This window comes from Anopheles marshallii, chromosome X (genome assembly GCF_943734725.1).
Source record: "Anopheles marshallii chromosome X, idAnoMarsDA_429_01, whole genome shotgun sequence".
Lineage (NCBI taxonomy): Eukaryota > Metazoa > Arthropoda > Insecta > Diptera > Culicidae > Anopheles > Anopheles marshallii.
The window spans coordinates 13,710,211-13,732,008 of NC_071325.1; the positions used below are offsets into that span (position 1 = coordinate 13,710,211).

Consider the following 21,798-nt stretch of genomic DNA (forward strand, 5'->3'; position numbering starts at 1 on the left):
ATTAATTAAAGTCGAATATTTTCAGAACTTTGTCTGCCTAACAGATTGTTGCTAACAAATGATATGCACATTAAATAAGAAATAATTCCGTTTCGGTATCGGATTAATTGGTTGGAAATAAAACATCACGCATAACGAGCTTATCGTATGACGTTTTAAAACACTGGAACGGATTAAAACCGTTATAAGTGGGTTAACTAGTACGAAGCATTCAGTTTAAAAGTGTATCGAAAGGTGTGTTTGGTACTGCCTGCATGTATGGAAACTCCCAACTACAAATTTGCCCACAATTTTTAAGATGACAAGTAATGGCAGCACAATATCAACTACCTAACACAACTGTAATTATTACAGCTTATCGACAACGCATGTACTTGTGGACTAAATCAATTAAATCAACTTTCTCACTGCAGATGACTGCGTTTCTCCAACATGAAGGTTGCCGATTTCCCGGCAGTCTTTCCAACCCGCTAAACTAGGTCCAAAAACACACCAGGATGCACACGACAGATCACAGATGAACTGGAATAATTAAATCTGCACGGCATGGCGCATCGATCATAATTAAAATTATGCTTGCCTTTGCACCGACCGGACGGTAACTATTCGTGCGTGCTGGAGCAAACGATTAGGATTTGTACGGCGGAGAAATCGATGTCGTCTAGCATTCAATGGATGTCATCATTAGTGCATGCTGCTGGTTTGGTAAACATTGCTGCCAGTCGTATAGTACGTACCGGGTGCATGGTTAACCCATGAACTTGGGATAGGAAATTCCGAATGGTGTGAGACCGTGAGACGCAAACGACATGATGGCACATGGATGATGTATTGGCACGGTGATTTATTCCCTGATGCGCAGACACTTTGGGCCACTTTCTGGAAAGAGCGGCGGGGATTTGAGAGCTACTTGTAAATGGCTTAACGCTACGGTATTGATACTTGAAGTGAATCCCTGCTATAATTGCTACTTTGTTGCCTCTGGTACTGCACCGCCATTGTGCACGTTGCATAGTTTCAATTAGCACTCTAATAATGCCGGTGAGCTCTGCTCAGGTGCATTCGAAACGAACCACCCCAACCGGTTAGTTTGACGATAGTACTGTGCACTCTTGTACCAAATGAATGCTTTGGTCTGTTATTACGTTCCTGTTTTTTTTTGTTGTTTTCGCACCATATGCGGTGTGTACATTCTCGGTTGTTTACAACGACAGCACGACGCTCCCGGCTTTGGTTTTGGTTTCCATTGGATGCGGTGGCTTGCTGGGACACAGCTGTCCCCGGCTAGCTATATTGTGTGACAAGAATGTCCTTACCCGACTTATTTCTCTTTTCGTTTTTGGTTTGGTTGGTAGGTTAGATAGACCACTCATTAAAGCGCACGGACAAATCTTCCAGCAGCGAACGTGTAGGATGTTACTCTTCGCAGCGTTCAGCAGTGGTGTTGGCCCGGGTTGGATGATCGGTCCGTGACGCACGCACACGAGTGGCCGGACACTGCCGGACCGGGTGGCAGCAATTCAACATTTTTGGAATAGTTTTCTGTCACGTTTCCGTTAAGGTTGCTCCAATTAGAGCACAAACTGTGCGGTTCCCGCGTACGAATTGAGGCAGTAGAGAAATCCACGGTTGGCGTTGATAAGGTTATGATCATCCAGTTTACAGCATACAGTACATACGGGAGTAGAAAGTGGGCAATATAATAGAGAAGATATAAAAAAAAAACGATCACAGACACATACTCACACACACAGAAATGAATTTTAAAAATATATACACACATATCTATCTATATATATAAAGACCTGACAGTGTACAACGGCGCGTTAAAGGAATGGTACGGCAAGTTGTTGGGGTTGTTAATACACGCGACCCGTTGGTCCACGGCTTGTCGGCTTCGAACGTTATGGCAAAGGCATTTCGGGATGCAGACGGGCGGGGCATGCGAGCAAGGGTGAGAGTTGATTTGAAATTGTAACGGCACTGACTATGCCGATGGCTATCAGCTTCACTGACCACCATCAGCCTCAGTGGCCGTTATGCCGTTGGCTTTGACGGTGCGTGACGCATACAATGACATGTTGCGTTCGTCTCGTTTCGACTTTCTTCTTCGATATGTTACGTTTGCGTTCTTGCAGTTTGTAATATTTGTAGTATTAAAAGTTAAAAACCTAAGCTTAGATTTGCCAAATCAAGCCTTGCTTAAAGCCACTAGCGTTCCCTACCAACCAGCGTATAATAACGCTGCACGATTACCTACCTAGCAGTGAACCGCCGAACAGTATGAAGATCAGATTGCAGTTATACGTGAGCAGATAGGCGATAATGTTGCTGCCGGCCATTGCCCCAAACCGGCCGGTCATCAGAATCAGGCACATCGCCATTGCCCTATTTGTTTTGCGATTTGCGCCGTGGAACCCGGAAGGGCGGTGATGTAAACACGCGGATACGTTGATAGGTTAACCGACAGGTCCGGCGGTGGTTGTGAATGATGAATTAAAGATTTACCGGTCGTGTTTCGATTGGGAGGGGGAAAGTAAAGATGAAGAAAAAAGAAGACAAAAAAAAAACGGGGTAAAGATAGAAAGTATTCGTGGTGGTACATTGTGTAAATGAGATCAAATGATGGTAATTATTTCCAGTAGGTTTATGAGCGGGGCTTTTCGGTTTGATACTTGGGACTCGATAGGGGAGACTTTAAGGGAATTTTCTTTTGGGTTTGAACCTCCCCTACCTACCACCTCTTTCCTTCCTCTGCCTAACTAAAGCAACATTGTGATAGTATTAAGACACACAGGGGTTTCGAGTGGTGTTATGCCTAATGAATCTTTTTAGAAGAGTCATTCATATGAATCTGAAATAATACTGTAAAGATTCATGAAACCTCAGAGCCCCTAGGAGGCATAGAACGGAATGATAAAATAGGTGTAGGTAACAACATTTTAGATGATTCGGGATTTTAATCGGGAATAGGATTCATGAATCTTTGAAATAGAGATTCAGATTCATACAAATTCCTTCAAAAATTCATTAATTCAAAATTTTAGATGATTCGGGAATATTATAGGATTCATGAATTTTTGAAATAGAGATTCACATTCATGCAATTTGCTTCGAAGATTCATTCAGATTCTCAGCATCTGAATCAGATTCACCCAACACTAGTTTTGCGCGCTGCAGTCAAAATGAGAGCTATCTCTGGAATTTGTTCAAGCGACGGTCAAATGTGTCAAGGGATACCTGGAATACTTCCCAATTTTAGGAACTCTGCAAGTTTTCTCGACTTTGACTCGATGGAAACAGAACAGAATCGATGCCAACTCTTAAAAGTTCCAGTATGTTGCGAAAGATTCCAGATTTTGGGGCTTAGGAAGGATCTCAGAAATTGCTACTTATATGATGAATTCTAAAAACCCGGGAAGTCAATAATCACTAGAATAATGATGCATATAGTCGGAATATCAATATATTGGGTTTGCAGCGTAGACTTCCCATTTCCTGTGATAGGTGAGGAAACCAATTATCTTTCAACCGTTTTTACACGCTTCGATCAACTGGCGCGTTGATTTAAAATCAACTGTACAAGTACACACAAGCGCGCGCGGTTAGACATGCGTGCGTGTGAAGCCGGTGCGAATTAGCAGGGAAATCTCGCTGGCGGAAAAACGCATTACGAATTCGTTGGTAGAAGAAACTTCGCACTGCAAAACCGATGATTGCTATTATTGCAATTTTGATTTCCCAGTGCTGCTCCGATGCTAATGCTCGTCGCAAAATCTGTTTGCCCCGCTTTCGGCAGAAGCCACACAACTCACGCGCCCGTGCAGAGGGGTTGTACAGGTGCATGATGAGTCGCGGCTAATCGGAAGCAGCAGGCAATAGACGTAAAGGCTAAAAGCGTACCTAAACCTAATCGACACCTCGTTCATCTTCTCGTGGTGCGTTGGATGTGCCATGGAAAATAATAAAGGAAGTACAAGGTGTAGGAATAGGTAGAGCGAGAAAGAGAAAGAAAGAGGGACAGAAATGAGAAAAAAAAGCTTACCGGTAATTAGTCGGAAATAGGTCGACCGATATTGCACTTAGGACGCCACCGAGGCAGCCAGACGAGACGAAGGCGGCGATCAGTATCAGCGTCAGATAGAAATCGGAAGTCCACAGTACGGCAAGCCCGCAGATACCGCACACCACAAACCAGCCGTCTGTGCGCAACAGTGGGAAAAAGAAAAGCGTAGCAACTTTAGCAAACGAACGATGAAGGCTTCGTGCAAGGGGAAAAAGAAAAACAACATAGTGTAACACAGCATCAACAACCAGCGATCGACACACCAAGAAATGGAAAATGAAACGTGGTGCGCGGAGCGGGAGGGCAAGGAAAGCCACCGGGTGGGTTGAGAAAAACGGGGCACGTATGTGCCGGATTCGATCACTATAATTAAGGCGCGTACATTGCCGGGCTTGTGCAAAGCGGAAAATAGCAGAAAGGAAGTGTGCGTGTTTGTGTGTGTGTGGCGGGGGGTATTTCAATGCATCTATGCCAGTGGTCGGCAATGCGGGGCTTAGGCACTTTCCTTACTTAAAGCCGCTGGATGTTGCTTTTAGTTAAACATTATTCAACCAAAGACGAGAAAAAATCCTCTGCATTGCAAAGACTCACCAAGCCATCCAAACAACAGCAACATTATGCATCCCATTCTTAAATGCTTCATGTCCTAAATTGTTGTTGTCATTCAAACTGTATTATGGTTGTTTTATTGTGGCTGGTTATGGTTGCAAAATACTACAATTATCTTTAACGAATAGTAAGTGCTTTAGTGAGTCTTTCTTCTAAATCCTTTCAGGTCGATTGTTTTCGTTACCTTAGGTCTTTGTGAGTCTATAAGAAAGGAAAAAGACTTCTTCAAATTTTCTACTATAAAAAAATGAATAAAAGTATAATTCATTAACCTTGGGCTGTGTAGTAATTGAGCAGGTGGATGTGGAATATAGGTGGAGAGAGGTGAGCACACTTGTCGAAGTAGTCCAACATTTCACCTATCTTGGGTCAACTAGAGGACTCCTCTAGTAGGCTATAACAACGAAGAGATTGTAGCTTCTTCTTCTTCTTTGTCGGTACAACATCCTCAAGAGGTCTAGGCCTGCCATTTCTGGCATTCTGTGACTTAATTTACCCGTAGCTGGATAGTCAGTCCGGCGTATGAGGGATTGGTCCGGATGGGATTTTGGTCCGGTCCGTCCGTTGTGAAAACCGGCGTTGCTACCATCATGCCACCGGGTTGTCGCTTAGCCTCTGTTAATAAGTAACAGGTACTACTTACTGGAATATCTGATAGGAGGTGGAATATCTGATTAGATCCAATATCAACAAATGCTCCAACGTTCAGCTAAGCATTATCAATTTTTCATCAATGTTTATGCGATTTTTATCAAATTTCTCCGTTATGTCTCGCTTCGATTGCGCTCTGAAAATTGAAAGTATGGCATGGCCGTTCCTTTGTACTTTGGGATCACCTTTATATGGCATAATAAAGAAGGGAAGTTGGAGCTGGAACAATTATTCTAATCCAGTCCGAACTTCTTATAGAGCGACATGATCTGATTCCAAATTTTGGAACTGAGGAGGAGATGGAGTAGCTTCTCAGTATTGTGCAGTCTTCTTCTTTTTTATTAACGGCTCAAGAGCCGCCAAGAAGTCTAGGCCTGCCATTTCTGAAGTACTTTGGCTTTATTTACCCGCAGCTGGATAGTCAGTCTGGCGTACGGGGGATAAGTCCGGATGGGTTTTTCTACCGGTCCTGTTGCGTGAAGAGCGGCTCCGCTACCAATATACCACCGGACCGCCCCACTGTGCAGTCTGTTCAATCCAGTTTTCACCAATAGAGATTGGAAAGTTTGTTGCTTCTTCTCAAACTTTCAATGTTCATAATTTGGCACCGCAAAACTAATTCAGTGAGTAAGTTTTAATGTTATCTGGCTGTTTGCTCTTAGAACTTTGAAGACCACTGATCTATGCGGTTGCGGGAACACGGCCGATAATATCGCAAAATGAGCATTATGTGTGTGTGTGTGTTTTTATGTTATTTCTGCTTTTTTTTACTGTATGCTGTCTAGAAATGGTTCGATTTTATGTTCGTTCGCACGACGTCCGACGATCCGGTTGAAAAATTGTCTTCGAGAAAGGCAATTTCTATTGTTTTGCTGTGCGCTTTACGCAGGATAAAGCAATGAAGGTGTTGAGTCGGACGAAAGATGTGGCACACTGGTGCCCGGACCGGCGATGAGAACATCGGAGCGAACACTGATGGGGATAACTGACTGACAACTTACTGAGCAGTGTCGTCTTGCCGACGCGGTTGATGATGAAACCGTTCAGGATGTAGCACGCCAGAAAGACGACACCCATCGCGGAGGTGATCAGAAAGATGTTCGCGTTGATCGCAATTGGGCAGGTGCTGCCAGCGGTTGGATCGTTCGTACGGGCAGCCGTTTTGTTTGCGTGCATCAGCGCAATCACGTCGCACAGCTGCATGTCCTCGTGCTGGACGTACGTGTTAAGGATGTCCGGTATCCAGAGGAACAGGCCGGACGAGGTGGCAAACAGCCCGAACATCAGCACGGATGCCTTGAGCGTGTGCCACAGCAATGGTGCCCGGAACAGGGGTACGGTTTGCTGCCACAAGTAGCGCAGTCCAAGGTTGGACCGGCGCTGCATTTCATCGGCGTACGGCGCATCTATCGCGTCCAGGGTGATCGACTTGACGGGAAATGTCTGGGCCGTTGGGGAATGTGTTGGAGTTGATGGGAACGACAGAAAACAAAAGGGAAAAGACGAGTAAGAGCAAAAAAAAAATGGGAAAAGAAAAGAAGCAAAGATGAATAATACGAAACGTCGGCGAATTAGCGGGATTGCGGGATGCGTCTGAACATGGGAAGCTTGCGCCGGGTTACAATGGGCCCACTCATTAGCGTTAGAAGTGCTGCCGTAGCCGTTTACGTTGGGCGCGAGTTATTTGGCAAAGCGTTACACGCTTTCCCATATTTTTTCCCAGGTCCAATTACCGACGGTTCATCATCACTTTCGGTACGGTACGGTTCAGTTCCCGGCAGTAGTTACCCACCGCTCCCGGAATAGGTTGGTATTCCCATCGGATGGCAACACAACCGAAGGCCCTCCACCTAGACAAGATGCCGCCCGCTCTAACTTACGTGCTCCGGTTCGCCCTGATTGAGGTGATAGATTTTGGCCAAAATTTGCACCACTTTCTCCCGGTGGCCGTTAGTGAGCAGAAACTTTCCACTCTCGGGCAGATATAGCAGACCGGCAATGATGAGTATCAGATCGAGTGAGCAGAGTAGCAGATAGATGCGCCACATGTCGTACCGCATGCCGAACAGGTACAGCTCGAACCGGTCATCGAGCGGTATGATCAGCCAGGCGAGCGATGGTAGAAAAATCAATCCGATCGCCATGAACATGGCGGCCCAGGAGATCACCTTCGCCCGGGAGGATTCACCGTGGAACTCTGCCAGGTACGCGTACGAGGTCGCCGCATTGCCTGATACGCTATTACGGAGAAGCAGTGTAAAAGCGATTAGTTTTGAGCACGACAAACATTGAGACAAGCCTCGGACAGATGAAAAACGTACAAGATGCCGACGAGATACCGTGCTCCGATAAGTACCCAGACGTGTGGTGCGAAGGTGGAGAGGATGGATATGATGAGGGCACCGGTCGACGCTAGTAGTAGCACCCGGCGACGACCCCAGGTGTCCGACAGGAAGCCCCAAACGTAGGAACTTGACACCACGCCCAAGAATCCGGCCCCATTCAGCACACCCTTGTCGCTGAAGGTGAGGTTCAGGTCACATTCGGCTGCGGAGATTATAAAGCCCACGTTGACCGTTTCGTTGACCACACTCATCAGGCAGAGCCCGGTGACGAACAGCAGTATGGTGTGGAACCAGCCCTGACCCGCCACAGCGAGCGCCTCACTGTATGTGTGCGTCGTGATGCTTGGAGGGCTACTCGTCCCATTCGTGACAATTTGTGTTGGATCTATCACGATTTCTGAATGTTTACGTGTCTCCCCGTTAGCTGCAACGGAAGAGAGTGGAGAGATAGAAAGAAGGAACTGATCAGTTACCTGGGGTAAATTGTAGAATGGCTAGCTTGTCACTTTTGATATATCTGGTTGCGTTCTAGCTTGAGGCACTTCGGGCCTCTCCGGAGGCACTCTACGTCACGGCTAAACATCAGATCCGAGAAGCTCCACGAAGCGGATCTTTGTCTTGAACAGGTCTAGCGACCATGGGCTTACGAGTTCTATGGTTTTTTAACTCGAACTCACTACCGCTGTTGATTGATGTCGTTTGGGACAAGAGCAGCATTCATGGCGCATTGTTGATTGAGAAGGTGATGGGTAATTTGTGGAAATCATTTCCCAAACTATGCTGTGATGACATTGAGCAGCGTGTACACAATCGGATCCTTTTGATAACGGACTAGCGCATAGACCTTGGATCCAACCCAAACCACATTTGTTCTTACCGTCGCACTTAATGTCACTGTCACAAAGTCGTTACAGTAAAGTCACTGTCACAAAGTCGTTACAATCATCTTTACGGTAACGACTTTGTGACAGTGGCATTAAATGCGACGGTACAAACAAATATGGTTTGGGTTGGATCCAAGGTCTATGCGCTAGTCCGTTATCAAAAGGATCCGATTGTGTACACGCTGCTCTATGTCATCACATCTTCATCTTTTGATGGTTCATCTTAAAGATGGTGTCCCACATCAAATTGCATCACGTTTGACACGCTACAGAAAATTAGCAAGCAGACCGATACTCTTCAAACCTTCAGGCAATAAAATAATACCCTCAAGTAAGCTTTTTGGAACTTAATTTTATGCATCTTGTATATTAGAACCGTTTGTTCACACCTTGCGTTTAACACCACTCATCAGGTTCTGAACAAACATGTGCCTTTAGTTTCTTCTGTACTTAAACTCACTTTTTCTTCATGTTTGCTTAAGATTTGACCTATTTGGAATACTTCCGTAGTACCTGTTTCATAACAGCTCTGCACTTTTTGATGAGTATTACTTCTGGTGCGTTCGAGGGGTTTATGGCCTTGGGAACGAGAGTAATCCCGTTGGCTGCATACCACTTCAAGGAAAGAAAATGAATAATTGCACGAAAACAGATCCGGCCAGTTCGAAGGGCTCTCGTTTTGTCTTTACTGCGCATGCACGTGCATCTGTCAGGGCGGGCCGGTGGCATGATGGTAGCGGCGCCGATCTTCACACGAACGGACCGGACTCAAATCCCATCATGACCAATCCCCTGTGCGTAGGACTGATTATCCAGCTGCGGGTAAATAAAGTTCAAAGAAAGCCAGAAAATGGCAGGCCTTAGATTTATTGAGGTTGTTGTGCCGATAAAGACGAAGAAGCAGATGCATTTGTAGACACTACTTGAGATAGATCGCCAGGTTTCCTGTCCCGGTAGTAATGAACGCGCACTACATAGTTGAAGCACAAGAGCAGATCGGTTGGCAAATTATATATTTATTGGCAAACCTTTCTCTCTCTGGAAAGGTTGAGCTTGGTGGTGAAAAACAGTAGCACTGGATTCATTATGGCAAACAGAGGCTTCGTCAGCATCTGGTGCTGAATCGGTTTTCCATGCTTATACTTACTACTACTTAAACTCAAAGAATAACCAATAGGTATTTTGTTAAGAGTGTTTCAGCCGTGATGCAATTTGATGTGGGACACCCTTTACAGCAAAGGCATTGTGAGTACTTTTCGAAGCTATTCTTTCTTTGTCGACCGGATGTAAAGCGTCCAAACAATTACCAACATGCTGAGTGATTCACAATTACAATAATCTGCTCAATCTGGTGAACTGTTTAAGTGGTCGACGCGGAAGATAAGACGCTCAAACAACCTTAAACTTATCACCAGGCGCACTTCGGTCACTGCATTTTTTTGCTAAAAACGGTAAACAATTGTAAACCACTTTTGCCTGCTGGCTACGGTTTGAAAACAGTGCACGTGCTTGTGATTCCTCACTAATCCACAAAATCCGAGATGCTCGAGCTTAAAGAATTCACTGCTAGTTGCTGGGGAATATCCGGGGGCATTTGCGGCGAGAGGGTGAAAGGTGCAAACCATGGAATGATCACGTTTTGAGGCTATCTAGATTCGCCTACCATTTTCTTTCTCTCGTTGATCCTCTTCTGGTTGACGCATTGTACGGCTTCGTGCGTGTGGTAGTTATAGCTCCGGTCGTCACCTTTTTCACAAATATTGCAAAACAAAAAACACCACACAAAGCCAGTGCTCGGATCAATTGCAAGCGATCCGGACGGTCCTAGTCGTGTCAACGTCCCGTACTGTACTGGCGCGCGGGCGACACGGATAGCCGTAGAATAAAGGATGGCTTACGCGTTCTAGCTAAGCCCCACGGGTAACTTCCTTACCTTGCTGTTCCCGCACCCGATAACCTCTTGTAAACAGCGTGCCTTTTGCTCCGCCATTCACAGAGAACCGTTGACAAGTGGGGTCGCCTGCATCTTCACTGAACAACGGCGGGAGGTACAGTGCGTGTATTGTAGCAAGAGTATCGAACACGAATTCATGCAAAACATGTTGATAATTAAAACACAAAATAGTATTAATATCAAATAACCATATTTGCATTGTATTCAAACGAGCTATTTTGATACAAAAAGACTAAAGTGAACCGTTTGTTTTTAAAACTAGCGCTCAAAACTAAGGCGCTTTAATTTACGGTACGTACTGTGCGCTGGTTCTAGTGAACGTTCTAAGCGTATCTGTGCATTGTGCGAGCGTGTTGGAAAGTGTAGGCGTCAGACAGCGGCTCTGTGGCAGCCATGTTGCGCATGCTGACGTTATCAAGCGATCGTTCATCGGTCATTCGATTAATGGGGCATCGATCGGAGCGTACCGGAAGCGTCGTGCCCCCCTTATTTCGAATCCGATCTTGGTTCGATACGTCAAGAATTATCGTTTCCTCCGAAGGAAACTAGTGCAATGCGTGTAAACTCAGTTAGTTTGCCCTAATTGGCTATCAAGCAGCGGAGTTTTAGAGGAGAAATTAAGTGGCTGCATACCACTAGTAAGCTGCATGTAATCAAAGTTACAGCTTTCTTACAGCATTGGCATAAAAACAGCATCAACTCCAAGAATCCAAGAATGTGAAGTCGCACAACCTCGAAAAGAGTTACCGACACTCAGACATGGTTGGGGGTCGATTACGCGAAACCGTACCCCACGGGTGGTTGCGAGTCCCGGCGCAAACATCGCTCTATTTCTATTTGTTGAAGCTAGCAAACTCATTCTATTTTAAAAGCAAGTACCTAACCGGTGCCCTTTTGCTGTCTGTTTTTATGTTGTTGTTTGTTTTTTCTTTCTCAACACACGATTCATCTTGCCATGGGCATCCAAAGAAAGGGGTGATGAGCACCGTTGGCAGATGTAGCGACACGCGGCGAATGTCGCTGGAGTGGCAACAGCGTACCAACAGTACCCGGGAACAGCAGCATCATTAAATATGGCAAGATGTGCTGTTATCTATAAATGGGCAATAAATCAAAATAGTCTGCATCCGATCCGGCACACATATCCAAACATAACGGGCTCGCACCATCTTAACGACTGGCCAGGTACGGGAGTGTGACCAGCCACTATTCACTTCTGTGATTTTCACCGCAGCTCTTTGCGACATGTTTACGCTAGCGCTAGTTCACGCGGTGTCGATTAAACAGTAGACGATACCGACGGTGTCCGGGGAAATAGGTTGACTGAATCTCTGCTGCAGGGATTGCAATAGGGCTAGTGTCTACTAATGAGATTAACAAATAAATGCTCAGCGATTTTCTACCTAACTGTCGTCTACGTTCTGGCACCTGGCAAGAATCTATTGGAAATTGTTTGGTGCAAAAGATTAGTGCCTACCAGCATAATTCTACTGCTTAATCCAATGAGGATTGAGGACTCCCGTGAGTTCGTCGTACAATTCGCAGAGCTAGTTATTGTAGCAGCTGCTCCATTATCTTTCCGCAAATACGGAACCAAAAAACCCTTCTGAGTATCCATCTCTCCAACGCGGCTAAGAGGATTTCGTCAGTTTTGGACAAAGTCTCAGAGGCGTTTGTGAGTACTGGAACTATGTATGCTCTATATAATCCCAGCTATAGTGTCGCCCATCGCGGCAGGTGTTTTGGGTAGGGAAGGTTCCTCCGGCTGTAGAATAACCTGTTGGCAGCGTATCTCAACAACGCGTATCTCAACATCAATGTTGTTGGTGGCACTGACCTTTGTCCTTTGGGAAATTTTATACGACATCAACTTATCTGTACGTCACCCAAGTTAACAGGGCCGCTAGTTTTTATCTCGTTAATCTTCAATCCGAGGTTTCCGCCACCTATTCTTGCAATTCTTTGCAAAGCATCCGAAACCAGAATATTTAGAAGAGCCGGAAACCAACGATGTCTATGACACCAGCGTATACCTGGATCTTTCCACAAGAGTTTTCCATCCATCATCACCTAGAATGTGACGTTGATTATTGTCATTCTTACTAATCTGCTAAGCTTGACTGGAATTCCAAAAGAGCTCATTGCGTCGCACAGTCGCTGGGAATGTTATCGTATGCGACCTTGAAGTAGATGAAGAGATGGAACGAGTGGAGCATGGTAAAGATCTGATCAGTGGTTGATTTCCCTTTTCGGAATTCCTTCTGATAATTTCAAACTGTCTTATACTTGAATGGGACAAGATTATCTTGTAGTACTCGAGAATATCTTGTAGGCGCTATTCAATTGCTTTACTTTAGCTTATCTCCCTTCTTGTATATGGGGTAGATGATACCAAGATTCCAATCACAAGACATCCAATCCCATACCTCAGTAATAATTCGATCAATTCCATTCTCTAGTGTTGTATCTCCATTTTTGAACAGTTCGTTTACTATTCTGTTGGAACCAGCGAGTGCATCCAGTAAATTCTGAATCCTTCTGAAACCAACCTAACTAGACGCCGTGCGTCTACGTACGCCTATTCGGTTCTTTCTGTAAATTGGTTCGCCTTATTGGGATACGGTTCCGTACCGAATGCTACCGAACGGAAACGTTCTCCTTCACAGTGCTTAGTGCGGTGTAGTTAATACTGGTAGCCAATCGCAAGAAACGTTCACCGTTATCTATGAGTCCTCTCGTGCGTAACATAACGATCGAACGAATTGCCACGGCATCTTCCTTTGAGGTGGCAGTTCCGGAAGGCTGGATTGGTTTGGGTCTGCCTGCTCCCTGCACTAGTTAAGGCTTTGCCTGGCTTACAGAAAAATGCTTGATTGCTGAAACGCACACGCGGTAGAAAAATTCATTCGGATGCGCACGGCACCCCAGCACGGTGCGGATGAACCGAGCCGACAGTAGTGACGTGTGAGCGGCACACAGTTATGGAGCACACATTGTGCCGTGGCAGTCGAAAGACTCCGTCAACGGGAAGAGATTCAACATGGTCCGGTAGACCGGGGCGCGCGTTCACTGGTCAGCCGTAACAGGTGTAACGGGGTGTGCCTTGTCCCGCTTCATCCGCAATGCTGCTGACTGTGGATGATGGATAGAATGTTGATGAACCAGTCGCCACCATTCCGGTTATCTATAGCAGCGAAGACGCGCGCTCTGGTCGGCGAGCAATGGCAAGAAACGGAGCAACATGTGAGGTGGACAAAAGATTGATATAAGTTGCACCGGGATAGTGCGCTGTAATGTAGACAAATGAAGAAATCCTTAATGAGACACTTAGGCTCGGCGGTGGAAACGCTGGGTAGAGCTACTCGATAGACTGACCCACATTTTGACTAGTGACAACTGTCAACGTAAGCATCGTAAGACAGAAGAATTGTTTGTTAGTTGGCATGCATTGGGATAAGCTGGATGTATACAACCATCACCGGAGTGTGTGTCAGATTACGCACATTTCCAATTTCCACTGTCTTCCAGCACGCAAAAAACAGGGAGGGTAAGCGTTCCGTTCAACAAAAAACGCGTGAATTGTGTGCATCAATTACGGTAAACGAGACTGGTGGCGGTTCCCACGTAAAGCAACACACATCTCCCGAAGCGGGAGTTCTCTGCCATCATTTTGCATAGTTTACGGGTGGTCAAGAACTGCTTTGCCAGCACGATTGCATATAGGCCAGCAAATTGTGCCCCCTAACGTCAGACACCCTTTTCCAAGGTAAGTGGAGCAAACGTCTGAGTGAAAATGGTTTTATCACCTGTTGCTGTGAAGAACTCTTCCCCATACCAACGGCAACTGGCCGGAAGATGCGGCACTGAAGACCTTGGGAACGGTAAATAGCTGGTAGTCCGTACAGTGGAGTGCACTCCATTCTTAGCAATGCGCCCAAGGGCTGCGTCCCTTTTTTGTGTATCAGGTGCGCGCAACGGCTCGCGACAGTTTTTTTCTTCAGCGCAAAAGATGATTGGATGAAGACGAAGAAAAGGGAACCACGCACACACACGCGGTTTACAAATAAGTTTGTAACTACGAGGACAACCATTCAAACCTGTAGCTTTCTTCCTAAACTTACCGTTTTATTCCCGCTGGAGCGTGTACGTTGGAATGAGAAAGCATTGTATCTAATCGTTTCGTGTCCCGCACACACCAACCATGTAGCTTAAAACCGGGCGGGAAAGCTCCACGGAGAAAGCGCACATCATCTCCTCTGCACGGTTCTTGCGATCTTTCTCCTCCCCATCCCCCCTCCCCTCCCCTCCCCCCCCTTGCCGTGTGCATATGTGTTGGTGTTTACGTGTGTGTTTTGGGGGGCGCCCTCCCGGTGCTATGCGTGTGGCGTTCTGCTCCTCCCCCGACTCCCCTCCCTCACCTTCCTTTCTTCAGTGGCCGTCAGGCCATTACCCATCGCAATGAGCCAGTGATACCGAACGGTGCGGATACACAGCAACATAACATAGAAAGAAGGAAGGAAATTTACAAAAAAAAGAAAAACAACCATTCACGGCAACATCACGTTCGTCATAAGACCGGTGTACGGAGCGATCCGGCGTCCCACTTGCTCAGCTGTGTGTGCTACCTTCGTCGCTCCTTTGCATTATCGCCTGGTAGATCTCTTGCCCCGGTGCGCCCGGTGGTTTTTACTTACCTTCGCGCGCACAGGAGATAGTTTCCACCGCACGATAGCGTGTACGAGAAGAGCAGAGTGCAACGGCCAACCGGTACAGCAGGCGGTAGCGCAAGCGAGATCGAGACGCCGAGAGCGTTCCCGTTGAGCGGGCAACCCTGGGCCTCCGATGCTGGGCGTTTGGCTCGGCTGGCAACTACGTTGGGCTCCCGAGGCTGCACGGTTGGACATTCCCCAATCGACTCTGCTCGCGACAGCACGTGCGCTCACTTCTGCAGCGCTTCTGTATCGCATCCTTACGTACCAAACCGCCAGCGGTCGGTGTCTGACAGTAACGCGAGACCTGTCTTGTGTCTTGCTCGGTGTACCGGAGAGATACGGGCGAAAGGTGACGTGTTGGAGCCGTGGCTGCAACACAGATCGTTGGAATAGGAAACGGCAGTCCAGTGTTCTTAGGTGATTGGTTTCGGTTTGTTTCGTGCATAGTGGTGTGGACGACACCGTCACCGTTGGTGGCGCGAAACGCCGGGTTGAGGGCGGTGTGGAAGTGAGTTTTGTAAACCATAACCATCAAAGTTGCTCTGAAGTGTCACGTTACGAGAAAGTCCCGCGCCGGTTTAGAGTTGGATGAGATTATAGGTGGACAGGTGCAGTTCCGCTCTAATACCTTTGATTACATATTGATATTGAGTCCGTGCCCAAGGGGGAATCCACAGTGCAGTGAGTGTTGATCGGGTTTGAAACCTGTAATATAGTGCCGATAGGGAAAACAACAACCACAAAAACCCCGTAGCGTGCACATTTGAATGATCTAAGCCACCATACGCAGTAAGACCCTCAAGTTGTATCGAACGTACAATCAATTCTTCACTCAACCGATCATCAAATATCACAAGTTCCCTGAGCGTGAACTCCATATTGGGCGGTATTAAACCGTTCGGGCGTTTTTGAAGTCTTCCATTTGCAGGTATGTCCACTACTTTTAGCTCCGTAGCTGTTCGCTGGTAATGCGCTTCCTGGAAGCAATGATTCATTGGGAAACCCAAAACAGACACGTCTTATCGATCTCGAATAGAGCGCCTTAATGATCAAATGCTCCACTGATGCCACTTCGCTCTGCCAGCTGCTTCAATCTTGCTCAGCATTCTACCTGTAGCGATTTTATTGCATGCTTCCATTCTTCCGCATCATCGCTCGTTCCGGCCTGTCAACTTGCAAGAGAAAAAAAAAACTCCCACCAACATCTCCACCTGAGCAAACCCTTCCAGAGGCAACGTTGTACGAAATTCGATATCACTCCGCTCACTTTCACGGTGACTTTCCCGTTTTTTGATTCGCTGGACGGCTGCCGGGGTTTGAGGTGAAGCGTACGGCAGAGCGGGATACATTCCTTCGCCGAAGAATGCGGTCTGCATCCCGCGTCCAGCTCGTATAACGCTGCGTTGCGGTCAGGGACGGTCCAAGATGCATTAAGGTGCGCGCGTGCTCGATCGACTCGATTGCCAACGATATACCCCATATTTGCACCGCTTCCAACCACTTGGGTTTTTGCCACACCGCAACCACACTTGGTGGCGAGTACACCCGTACCAACGAGGTGCGCGCGTGAGGGAATGAGAATACAGAGCAGGACAGCCGCATGAAGCAACGGAACATGGCGAAAGCGTTTTGCTGCAAGTGCATCCGAAGATGTGCTCCCATTTACAGTGCCGTCCATCAGAAGTCGGACATTTGTGCAAATGTTTCTTTGGATTGTTGCTTATCCCTTCTAAACGCATTGCTTGTCTTCTGGATCTGTTGATGTAGAAGACGCACCAAGAATCAGTATCAGTGTCAGCCCAAATCAGCAAGTTTTAGGTAACTGTAACAATTTAAAAGTAAAACAAGTTAAAAAGTGCATAGAGATGGTAGGTTTAGATGTCCTATGTCTATATGACCTATAGACACCTATAGGATCAGATGGAAGATGTCCTAGAAAAATATCCAATATTCTCATGCTGAGATGACTAGAATAATGACTTGACTAGATGGAAAATATCCCAAAGCGAGTACCTATAGCCATCTTCATATACAGAGAGTCCCTTTAGGTTATGACACGCCATTTCTATGTATGATGTTTTTATACATGAGTATATTCATAGCCGAATGATCCTGGACATTGGAAGTCACGATTTAGTCGATATTTTAACCTAAATCTCGCGTGGTTGATGAGTACCGATTATACACATTTCTGTAGCACCTAAAACAACCAATTTGGGTCGGGTCTGTGGTGTACTTGCTAGCGGCGTCTTCACATGAGAGGACCGGTCCAAAATCCCATCCAGACCATTCCACCAGTACGCAGAGCTGGCTATCCTTCTTCTTTATCGGCATAACAACCTCAGGAGGTTTAAGACTTGCCATTTCTTGCTTTCTTTGACTTTGTTTATCCGTAACTGGGCAGGTAGTCCTTCGTACGGGGGATTGGTCCGGATGGGATTTTGGACCGGTCCGTTCGTGTGAAGACCCGCGCCGTTGCCAATACACCACCGAGCGGCACCAGGCTGGCTATCCAGTTAAGGGAATATAAAGTCAGTCAGAAATGGCAGACCCAACCCTATTGAGGTTGATGTGCCGGTAAAGAAGAAGCTGCGTGCTGAAGTGAAACGGAAGTTAAATTTGAAAGAGTCCATGTTTAGGTTCTCAATACTGTAATTGGTCGCTTTACTTCTTTCTTGCAAAAGAAATGACGTGGTTTGCACTGACTGTGCAGGGGAACCGCGAAAGATCTGTAGAAATGTTGCGAAAGGGATGCAACGTTAACTGGCGACTGTGTGCGTTATGGCAGCTATGGACCAGCAGTGCGCTATGGAAGATGTGTGTGAGCAAACCGGAAGGTAATGTGAGCTCTGACCTGTGTGTCACTCTGGTAGTTACGATGTAGATTCTTCCAGCGAGTGGAACCTCCTCTTCCCAACAGATTTGTGTCAGTAAACAGATGGTACATACAGCAGTACTCTTGTTACTGCCAATTGGCTGTTGGTGAATAAATTTCTCCGTTTCAGAGATCGGTTTGTGGATATCGAACTAACAACCTGTTAGGTGGTTAGGTTAGCAAGCTTATCAATGGCAACCGCGGGACCTTCTATTATCCGGTGGAACTTTGATCGAATGGCCTTGGCCAGCGAACCGGGAAATGCGCCAGGATGTTCCGTGTGCGTATCTCGTTTGCGGTAACGGTGCGAGAGCTTCCACCTACTACAACGAGGTCATGCGCGCCATTGAGCACGTGGCTCGTTAACATGTGTTGCATGCCGTAAAACCATTTAGCTAGGCGTTTTGCAGAAGATCGAGCTTTTTATTTTTAACGTGAAGGAATTGGAAAGCCACGGATTGGAGCACCGTAAGTTCGTCCACCCTCCACTTCCTATTGAGGCTGTTGGTGAGATAGCCGGTCAACTCACCAGAAAGTGGTGAAAATGTGTGGATGCTCGATCGCGGGTATGCGCGCGCGCGCGCGAGTTCGTCTTTTGAAAATGAGGTTGGTGAAACTCTTTTCATTCTCCCGGACAGCACTCTCTCTTTCCGTTTTCTCCTCTCGCAAAGAGCGGTCGCGCGTGGGTCTCCGTCGGTGCGGCGCGGTGCTGGGTAGAGCATCGCCACCATAACGGGCGGGCGAAATCGGTCAGCAGGTGATACGAGTGCGGACGGCTAAGCAAAACGGTTGGAGAGTCGATGAATCGCTAATATCGGGGTTAATATCCAGTCGTCAGGTCGGTCGGATTTGCGCTTGCTGGGCCGTGGGGTGTGTGAGCGGACCTTCCGAAAGGGGGCCTACTGTGGGTTAGCTGGGTGTCTGCAGAATCATATGTTTAATTCATATCAATTCCTCCGTGCAGAGATTCGGTAATTTGTGATTGGGTTCTCTCCCTTAACACCGCTGATCACAAACGGTACTCGTACGAGAAGGAGCGAAGAGTCGAGAGGGGAGAAGAAGGGTGGTGGTGGTAAGGAGGGAGAAACTACCGGTCCAGTGCCGTTCGGAACTATCGTCAGTACGAGCGGGTATATATCTAAGCTTTCTCAAAGGTGTAATAGATTTTCTAATCTGGGCCTGTGGGGTCCAACATATCTTTCTACGCCTCTCGTCGACATCTGCAGTTTGACCAGTATTTTCTTTTCTGGTACTGGAGACCAATATGAGGATATTTCTGGCGCGAGACTATTATATAAAAGTAAAACCGTTTCCAGATGTGGGCCTAGAATCGAACCTGCAACCGGTAGCGTGTATGACCGAGACCCAAACGCGACACTATTTGAACCCACATTTCGGGTAGCGGTAAGATGCCAATAATAACTCCCTTTGTTTGTAATTCGCTAATACTTGACTATGGTAGATACGGTTGAACTTCGTCCTACCGAGTTTCCTTCATGTAAACCGAAATGATCGTGTTAATAAGCCGCGTTTCCTATGCGGAAGTTACACCACCTCACTTCTCATCCCCAATTTAACGTTTTCCTTTTTCACAACCGTAACAAAACCGGCACAGTTTTTTTTTGGTGTGCAGATTAGTGTGTCCGTATCCATCGCACGACAGCCGTCCGTCTTGGACGATAAGGAAAGCTTATCCACCGCCACCCTACCCGGCACCAAGCCCTTGGATGAGACTCGTGAGAAGCGGCTCGGTTTGCCGGTTTTGCTTGAAGTCAATCAAACGGAATTATGCTTTCACCGATTATTTTCTTCCACTCACCGGTTGCCAGAACCGACAGCTGGAACAGTAGTGGGGTGTGTATAATAACGAAAAGCGACGCAGAAAATAGAAAATTTCCCGAGTGAAAACGTTCGCGATAACGATAAACCGCAAAGCGTTATTAGTTGTCATTATCTAATGACTACGTACTACGGGATGGTTTGCTACGCGTTTTTGCAGTTTCTCTTGGACGGTTTTTTTTTGTTTCCACCCGGCTGGACCGTTTAAATGGTTTAGTGTCTTCGCTATTTTCCCTTCTTACATCTTCTTACCATTTTTACCCATTCCGTCCCCTTTCGTACGAGGCTGTTTGATCTCTTCCCGAAAGAGATCTGAACCACGCTCGTCCAGCTTGTGTTGTCTCCGATTCGGGACAAAAAGACACCCCCAACCCCAGAGCACGGACGTCAATTAACGTATCAAACATGGAGCGTTTTGTAAACTGGCGGAAGCTGTAGGAGATTTGATTCGACACTAGAGGGAGATCATAGAAGGGTGGAGAGATGGCAAGATTCGATGAGCTATCGAATGGTGTTATTCATCAAAGAAGTCGATACCATTCGTTGGACCATTTTTGACTCTCGCTCACAAATGAGCTGCCATGGTGGCGAGTCCGTGTGTCAACCGATCGGCAGTTTGCTTTTGACAAGCAGATCGGACAGATAGCAGCCGGGAGGAGTGCGGGTGGTGACAACACGGGGGAGCATAGCATCGTTGGTAACTTTAGCAGACATTCCAGTACATTCCATACATTCCAACATCTTGTTTTTCTTGATGCTACGTCTGTAACAAAGTTCGTACATAACGCGTGTGGTGTTTGTTCCGTTTGGAGATAAGGTGAGATTCTTCTGAGATCTGGGTGTTTTTCCTATTGAAGAGTAATGAAGACGACACCGTTTTTTCATCTAAGTTTCTCTTTTGCAAACTTGTATCAATATTTGTTAAATATATTCTTTTTCTGCTTTTTCGGAACAACAACGTCAAGAGGGCCTGCCATTTCTGGCTTTCTGAAGCTTTAATTATCCGTAGAAGCTGGATAGTCAGTCCTACGTTCGGGGGTTTGGTCCGGATGTGATTTTGGTCCGTTCCGTTCGTGTGAAGAGGAACGGCGCTGCTACCATCATGCCACTGACCCAGTTAAATTTATAAGTTAAATAATTAGAAATTAGTTTGAGTATTAAATGGCAGATATTTATTGGATGTCCAAGAACTCATAATTCTATTTCGCTTTATAACACTCAGCGATAAAACCCCTTGGGCTATTTTTAGCAAATGGGAGCTTACTGTATACTGCAACCTCTGCCAACCGTTTCCGAATGGAACCTAGCAATGGTGTGATCGATCAATAATTAAAAATACATTAAGAGCTCGTATTTGGGCAGTGCATCTGGCAGGCTGGACAGTGAAATTAAAAACAAAAAGGATGCTGGGCTTGCCGCTTGTTGTAGAACCGGCTTACATTCCTGCGCTAGGTGCGGCATTCAAACCAGCTGGTGGTATTGTGCCGGTGCAACGTTGGACAACTTAAGCAGGACCGAGAGAGAAAAACAAACTTTCTTTTTCTCATAATGCCCTTATTTCTTCGCGCAGTTCTTCGCTCGTGTGGTTCGCCACACTGCCAATCGCGGTGTGTTCGCTTTTTTTGTTGTTTGTTGCCTTATTTCTCGGTCTCCCTCGGTTTTGTTTTGTTTCCAACCGTACACTACCGCACGGTACGTTGTGCTTCTGGCGTACCGGGCGTAATGGTTCGATCTACTAAAAAAGTGTACAACCCACCGTTGGGTTTTAATGCAGCAAACGGCATCCAGTGCCGGAGCTTCTTCTCCGGAGCCTCTTCTCTTTCTTCGCGTTCGTTGGTGTGACCCAGGTTAGCCATTGGGTGG

At 46.6% G+C, this 21,798-nt stretch overlaps 1 protein-coding gene across 1 annotated transcript; it reads right to left on the reverse strand.

The window, feature by feature from the left end:
* Positions 1-1,545: 1,545 nt before the first annotated feature.
* LOC128710017 (synaptic vesicle glycoprotein 2C) lies at positions 1,546-10,258 on the reverse strand. The gene is made up of 7 exons (XM_053805062.1): positions 10,219-10,258; positions 7,648-8,095; positions 7,207-7,564; positions 6,328-6,769; positions 4,046-4,202; positions 2,261-2,388; positions 1,546-1,583 (listed from the first exon to the last, which is right to left on the reverse strand). Exons 1-7 carry the CDS (start codon positions 10,256-10,258, stop codon positions 1,546-1,548), a joined length of 1,611 nt encoding a protein of 536 aa, XP_053661037.1.
* Positions 10,259-21,798: the final 11,540 nt, after the last annotated feature.